General features: G+C 48.9%; 1 protein-coding gene across 2 annotated transcripts in view; it reads right to left on the bottom strand.

Moving 5' to 3' along the window:
- Positions 1 to 4: 4 nt before the first annotated feature.
- Positions 5 to 7,702, bottom strand: part of TANGO6 (transport and golgi organization 6 homolog) — a 46,963-nt gene continuing 39,265 nt past the window's right edge. For both annotated transcript variants that reach the window (XM_083513582.1, XM_083513583.1), the window contains 3 exons: positions 7,530 to 7,681; positions 4,215 to 4,328; positions 5 to 518 (listed from right to left, as the gene is read on the bottom strand). In XM_083513582.1, the coding sequence (XP_083369708.1) occupies positions 342 to 518; positions 4,215 to 4,328; positions 7,530 to 7,681 (443 nt within the window). In that variant the 3' untranslated portion in view covers positions 5 to 341. The remainder of the gene's footprint in view (positions 519 to 4,214; positions 4,329 to 7,529; positions 7,682 to 7,702) is intronic.

The following is a 7,702-nucleotide window of genomic DNA, read 5'->3' as shown; positions in this document are numbered from 1 at the left end:
AAAGTTTTCCCCTATGAAATTTATTGCATTGACTGATCCCAGCAGCAGCCCCAAGACATTCCTTCCCTCCTAAGGGACACCCTTGTATAAGTGTCAAATTTCTGCAAAATCTGCCCATGGGAGCAATGTTCTAGGCAGGCAATGGTCCAGTCTGCTCTCAGGAGCCACAGCTCAAGGACCAGCCACTCCCTCATTGCAGACTAGCACTGCTGAGGCCACAGGGGTTCAAGAGCCCAGCTGTTTGGCTCCCAAACCCCACTTCCCTGAGAGACCCTGGTACAGTTCTGAAGTTGTGCCACACAGTAGCAGGAGTCCTTTGATCCACTGGCACTTGTGCTTCCCTAAGGAAGGACCTCAATCTTTTTCTCAAGAGTTTGACGGGGAAACAGGAGCTCCCTCATGATGCCATCCAGCTCCTCCAAGGCCAGCTGTGCGTGAAGTACAGTGACCTCATCTTGTTCGCAGCGCACCACAAACTTCAGCAGGTGGTAGAGTTCCAGCAGGGCATCCTGGAGAACCTGGGGAGGGGGCAGGGGAAGAGGAAAGAGAAAGTTGAATCAGGGTTGAGTGTGTGGGAGTGAACTATTTGGATTCCTAGTGCCTATAATGCACAGGCAGAGTATGGGAGAGTGTTCTTTCTGAGCACCAAACAAAGGCCAGACTGGCCTCTGCTTTGTCTTGCAATGCTTTCTCAATAGTTTCCCACCTTTTTCTGAGGGATCTGATAGCCAGAATATTGTCAGGATGAGGTTCAGGGGGAGGGGGAGAATACCTTTCCAAATTTCTCCAATCACAGTCTGCATATGGGACAGCCAGGTAATCCCACCCAGACAAGCTTCTCGTTAATGCTCAACACATTTTCTGCCTCCTCCACCTCCCACTGCACCAAGAGAGTTCTGGCCACTGAGCTCCTGCAGCAGGTGAGCTTTGCAAAGCAACAGAGGCCTGTCTTGCATCTTGCAACAAACAGGCGGCGGCAGATTCTGAAAGCAGAAACTTTTACAGACAGGGCTTGCTGGAGACTGCCTGATGAATGCTAACTTCAGAAATAAGGCAAAGCCCTGTGGCTTCTTGTGCCCACATATCCACCACAGCAGATCAAAGCCTGGCTATGGGAACATAGGAAGCAACCTTATATGGAGTCAGATCATTGGTCCATCTAGCTCAGTATTGTCAACGCTGACTGGTAGCAGCTCTCCCAAGTTTCAAACTGGGTTTCCTTCCAGCCCTATGCAGAAATGCCCAGGATTGAACCTGGGACCTTCTGCATGCAAAGCTGATGATCTACCACTGAACTCAGACACTTCCCCAATATAGGATCAGTAGCCTTTGCCCCTGTTGAAGGTGTGACACCACTTCCTTTTCTGCAACACCATAGGAAAACACCTCCAGCAGGAAAGCATTGCATCAGTCTGGGAGATTCCCTCTTATTCCTAGGAACAACTGAGGTCATGATAGTGAGCTGTTAGAATGCTTATTCTACACCAGGAAAAGAAACATCCATTGGAGAGGCAGAGTTATGTGCAATGTCCAAAAGAACCTTTCATGCCCCAGAAGCCATTCAGCTGTCCAACCAACTGAGGTTAAAGGGCTCCCTTTGCAGCTGCCTGTCAGAAAATACTTTTGTCTAGATTTGTGCTAGAAAATTCCGTAAGCCTGATCTGGCCCCCAGAGCAATGTTAGCTGGCCCCTTGTAGACCTGTCACATTCTAGTCAAGGTGTGATAAAATGTCTATAACAGGTAAGAGCAAGGAATTAGTATACACCCATCTATCATCTTTTGGACTCTGAATCTAAGGTGCCACCACTCTGCCTCCAGAGGTATGCTCTACACACTCTTCTGCTTTGCCCAGGCTTCATTACAGACCCTGAGCACCTGAGATTAATTTGTGTAGTAAAAACACACTGCTGACCCTGCTACTGTACAGAGCTACCTGGTGGCAGGTAATGGAGCTTGGAATGATCTAAACAGAGTTGCCTTGCTGCATGACACATTGAGAAAAGATAATGGTGATTTCCCAGAACTTTCAATGTTGGCAAAGCGAAACAGCAAAAAAGAAAACGAAAGTCAGTAAAAGCCAGAAAGCTGCAGATGGGAATCTGCACCGGGTCAAAACTTGCAGAATTGCAGCCACGATTGTGCTGGAGGTGAGAAGGAAACTCTTGTGCTGGTTCAGTTCAAGTTTGGAATGAGGGCTCCCGTCCTCATTTTCTCCTGAGGTGCAGAGCTCTCCAGAGCCCAACAGGAAAAGAGTCCACTGGCATGAGGATGCAATGGGGTCACAAGGCAAAGAGTTTTGCTCAGCCTGAAAAGTTCCCAATTTCAGCATGAGCTTGTAGAGGGGCATTTGATGAGAGAGCCACAGGAGCAACCAAATTGTGGGCCTGGCCTGCAAAGGCGTGTGCATTCGCAGAGGGCTGGATTCCCCCCCCCCCTTGAAAGGCAGTTGGAGAGTGACTTGTGCATAAATGCCCTTTTCATTTCAGGTGCCTGGCACTGAGGCTTCTGCCTGTCCAAAGGTAGAAAGAGAAGCAGCCTTGCCAAAGAAACAGCACTGCTGTGCAGGAGAGACAGAGAGTCAAGCAGCTTCTCTCAGAGCCCAGCATGGCTAGCCGATCCCCACAGGGCTAGGAGCGAAGGTAGAAAGGAGCAGGAGGAAGAAGACAGTCCCTGGGCCTCCTGGATGGGGCACTCCCCAGTGTCCTGCCAAAAGAGATCCGCTGGTGGCAGCTTGCCCAGGACTCCTGGCCTGCACCTGGCCAACCATGCCAAGGCAGCTCCACCTGATGCTGCTGCACTTTGAAACTCAGGTGGGCAGTCTGTAGAAGCCGCAAGTCCCAGCAGGCCTCATTCACTATACACAGCCTCAATACAAGGAATACATCCCAAACCCTCAGTTTGGCAACTTGCTTATTTCCTTTGGGAAGTTTGCTGATTGTTTTGATTGTTTTGAAATGTTTACTATTAACCATGCAGAGGCTCTAATGGAGTAACATTCATCTCCTATTCTTAAAAGGAAGTGGCCTGTGACACCATTATTGGGTTGGGGGCAGAGAGAAACTTCGAAATAAAAAATGAACAATTTATGTTATGGAATAATGGGGAAAGGGATTAAAATCCAAAAACCCTCCCCCAAAATACTCCTGCTCAATGAAGACCTGAATATTTTCATTTCTCTGCTGCTACTCTGCAAATGTTTTATACCTGTTTGACAATGTCAGGGAAACTGCATGTATATTGTATCTTTGAGCTCCAATGATATAAATTGGGTTTGGTACTGACAGTCTAGTAAATACTAAAAAAAAAAAAAATCAAAATATTTCCAAATGTCTTTTCCCTTTAAAAACTGCAAGGGAGATAATGCTTCCTATGCTTTCAAAACTTTAGGAGGCGTTTCCACCTCCCATTGTGTCGTTCATTCAAGGTCACTTCCACCCTCTGTAATAATCAAGGACAAGAGTGCAACAGCAGCAACAAGCTGAGAATATGGCTGGAGAGAAATCCTAGCAGGAACCTGAATGGTGCTTCTACTGCCCTTTGCCTCAACTTGGGAGGCAATTCACCTTGGAAGGGCACCAGGGCAGTTCTAGAAGGCCACACCTTTCATTGACTGCCTGCAGCAACAATCAGATGAACATGATTCTTGTAATCTTTTTTCCAGTGAGTCAATGGTAGTTGCAAATGAAATTCCCACTGCTCAGAGCCAACTTCTGGGATAGAACCAGCTGTGGCAGTCTGAGCCTTGCTGCAAGGATGCTGCCCACACAGGAAAAGGGAAGAGGCAGCCTTCAGTCTGCTGCCGGAAAGCTAGTCGTTTATTTTGTGAAGGTGGCTTAATGTGTTCAGACCTTAATGGGCCTTATTCTGAGTAAAAGACTGTTTGCTCTTGAGTATAGGCTTTCACTTTCAGTACTGAAAGAGGTTCTGTTGCTAGGCTATAGAGGGGAGAAGACCTACAGTTGAGACAATTTTCACAACATAAATGGTGGGCACCAGCTCAAGGTGCGCTTCTCCTTTTACTTTTTGTCCATTTTCTTCGGTGTTGCCCCCACTCCACTTCTCTTCACACAGGGCACTTGCAGGGCAAAGCACAGCTCTGGCCCTAGGGGGAGTGGGGAAAAACTTTTACCTCCAGTCTCAACCATAAAAGCAGAGGAGCCTGGGCTACAGAGAATCTCTCTTTTGGGCAGAATCAAGAAGGGAAGCAGCTCACCTCCACCGCTCTCGTGCTGAGGCCGCGCAGCAGAAGCACCACCACATGGATGGCTGCTCTTCGCACTTCAACCTGACCGTCGGTCTTCACTATTGCTGTCAGACATGAGGTCACCTGGCAGACAGATAAAGTCATAGGCCCTATTAGGACAGGCAGACTACTTTGCCCACCTGTGATGGGCTGGGGACTCAGGAGTGCCTGCACAGCAAACCTGAGCGCAAAATCAAAGCCCACCACACCGGAACAGTCAAGAGAATAGGAGGTTGAGAAAATGATCTTTCCAGCCCAACCTAAAGACTGAACCTGGGACCTTCTGCATGCAAAGCAGATGCTCTGCCATTGAGGGACAGCCTTTGCTCTAAAACCCCTTGTGGAATGCTGCACTAAGGACACTTAAGTGAGAGAGGAAGAAGTTTTCTTCCCCATCTTGGTGGGAAGGGTCAATATTGCAAACTCCTGAGCAAAGGCAGCTTCTCCTTCCTTGGAGCTTATTCACATTTGTGGCATGGAAACTGCCACCCAGCTTGTGGTGAGCGGGCAGAACTCCTGTTTCCTGGCCTCCAGGGAGGTCCCTGCTGCTGGTTCTGAAACTGGCAGAGAAGCCTCTGCCCTGCACAGAGTTCCCTACTGTAGCCTCCTTCCTTCAGCTCAAGGGCAGCATTTCCCCCTCCCCCTCTGCAGCAGTTCCTGCTGAATCAGCTGGCACCTGGCCCGCTGCAGAGCCAGAAGCATCCTTCTCTCTCTCCCTCCTCACACATAGAAAAGTGCGGCTTGAAATCTGCACCAAGCCACCCACCTCCTCCCTGTGTGCTGCTGTAGATGCACAGCAGCTATAGGAATAGGCAGCAGCAGAGCTGTCATGCACAGCTCCTGACACCAAGAGGGCATTCACACCTCCTGCTATTCCAGCTTCAGCACTGCAGGAAGGAGGAGGGGAAGCAGCTTAGTGGTGGAGAGCACCTGCTTTGCATGCAAAAGGCGCCTTGTTCAATCCTGCCAGGTGACACCTCTCCAATTAAAATAATCTCACATATGTAGCAGGTGATGAGCAAGCTTTCTCTTTTTGCTCAATACCCTGGAGAGCGTGCTGCTGTTCAGAGCAGACACTGCTGAGCTAGACAGACAAAGGGTCTGACCTGCTACATAAGGCTGCTTCCAATGCGCCCAGCAGGATTCTTTCAAACCTTTGTGGGAATGAAGCTTGTGATCATTTTACCTAGATACCCCATAATGTGTTTTTTTAATGAATAAAAACCCCCGGCCTATTTTACTCACAGCTATTGAGGACAAAGGTTGTGTACGCACTATGTCTTTAAGGCACATTAAAAGCACACAGACCCACACATCTCAAATAAACTTGGGGACTGGTTTGTTAAGGGTTGTAATACTGTGAGGGGTCAATAATAGTGCCCAGAATTCTTTGAGGGAAAGAAGGTGATTTGGATGTGCTTCAAAGGTATAGTGTGAACACAGTGGTCCAATTATGGACTTCTTTTCCACCCCATAGCCCTTTTCACATATATGTATGGGTGGCTTGCAGTTTCTCACCTGTGGTAGCAATTAGGATGTCATTCTGGTTTAACTAAACACCAAACAAAAGACTGCAATGTGTAGCGTTTGTCTCTGCAGATTAGTTAACCCTGGACAGAGCTTCCATCAGGTGTCTCAACCCAGCAGGAGGGCCAGGGTCAGGTGACCCTGAAATGGCACACAACATGCCTCTGAACTTATTATCCTTGGAGGTAGCCCCCAAAAGCATTACTGTGCAGAATTCAGAGAACTGATCCCTCCTGCCTGTGAATACCAAGATGTACCTGCCTGGTGGGCACGTATTTCCATGGCACCCATCTCCATAGCACCGAAGTGCATCATTGGACGCAAGAGCATTCACAGCCCTGCTCCAGCTAGTTGTTGGAGAAGTGGCAGAGGGCAAATGGAAAACACAGACTTCTTGGCTGTTAAGGGTCCATTCAGCAACCTTCCAGAAAGCAAAAGGCACATCCTAGCTTCCAGTAAGCCTTACTTACTAGGTCAGGGGTAGGCAACCTAAGGTCCGTATGCCAGATGTGGCCCAATCGCCTTCTCAATCCGGCATGTGGACAGTCTGGGAATCAGTGTGTTTTTACATGAGAAGAATGTGTCTTTTTATTTAAAATGCATCTCTGGATTATTTGTGGGGCATAAGAATTCGTTCAACCCCCCCCCCCCTCAAATATAGTCCAGCCCACCACATGGTCTGAGGGACAGTGGACCAGCCCACAGCTGAAAAAGGTTGCTGACCCCTGTACCAGATACTTAGCATTGTGTTTGGCCTGTGGCTCTCATCTCTGCAAAGGAAGCTGCCTTTTACCAAGTCAGATCATTGGGTCCATCTGGCTCAGTCCTATCTGCAGTGAACAGCAGAGGCTCTCTAGGTTTCAGACAGGGATATTCCCAGCCCTGGCTAGAGACCCCAGGGGTTGAATTTGGAGCCCTTCTGCATGCAAAGCAGATGCTCTACCACTGAGCTACGGAGGAGGAGAAAATAGAGATACAAAAACCCAGGAGAGGTTGGGGAGACTGAGGTAGGGTTGTGACTCATTGATAGAGCATTGGCTTTGCAGGCAGAAGGTCCCTGGTTCAGTTCCTGGCGTCTCTTAGTAGGGCTGGGGACGTCTCCTGTCTAAAACCCTGCAGAGGTGATGCCAGTCAGAACAGACAATGTTGAGCTAGATGGGCCAATAGCCTGACTTGGTATGAGGCAGGTGTTCCGCAGCTTGACACAGAAATGCATGGTTGTGAGTGTTCTGTCCCTGGAGCACCCAGTTGTGGCTCTGACGGACTTAACCTTGAAAGACACCAGTCAAACTGCCCATGTTTAATGGAAGATACCCAATTATCAAACAGCACAGGACAGTGGAGAGTGTATTAGTGGGCAGAAGGCGAAAGGCACTGGAAAGCGTTATGCTGTCTGAAAAAAAGAAGTCTGTGAGAATGCCCTACAGCGGCCTTCCCCAACACAGTGCCCTCCAGATGCTTTGAACTGCAACATTCATCTGTCCCAGTATCACATGACTGTGCTGCCTGGGGCTAATGGGAGTCTAAAACATCTACCTGGAGTGCACTAGGCAGAGGGAGTATGTCGAAGGGGCTCTCAGAAGCCAAAGAGGCAAAAGGAATTCATAGCATGGGGGGTATTTACCAGCACTAATCAGGCCACAGGTTTCCATTTGGGAGGAAGTTATATAAGCCACCCCTTCCAAGCATGCCACCCCAGTAGCCTGCCATGTTCCAGTAACAACAAAAGCTTTAGAGAGGAGGTGATGTGGCCAATACCTCATGGACCACAGAGCCCAGCTGAAAATGAAGTATCTGGCACAGCTCTCCCAGATTGGACAGGCTGCTTGCCCTAAGAGTGCCATCCAGATCTCTTGCTCCTCGCAGAAAGGCGTGGATCAGGTTGTCTCGGTGTGAGAAGGCCATGTCTCCTGTAAGAGTGGGGGCGGGGG

Source organism: Podarcis liolepis (assembly GCF_965112155.1).
Source record: "Podarcis liolepis genome assembly, chromosome: 7".
In the NCBI taxonomy this organism is placed as follows: domain Eukaryota; kingdom Metazoa; phylum Chordata; class Lepidosauria; order Squamata; family Lacertidae; genus Podarcis; species Podarcis liolepis.
This window is presented reverse-complemented; position numbering and strand designations above follow the sequence as displayed.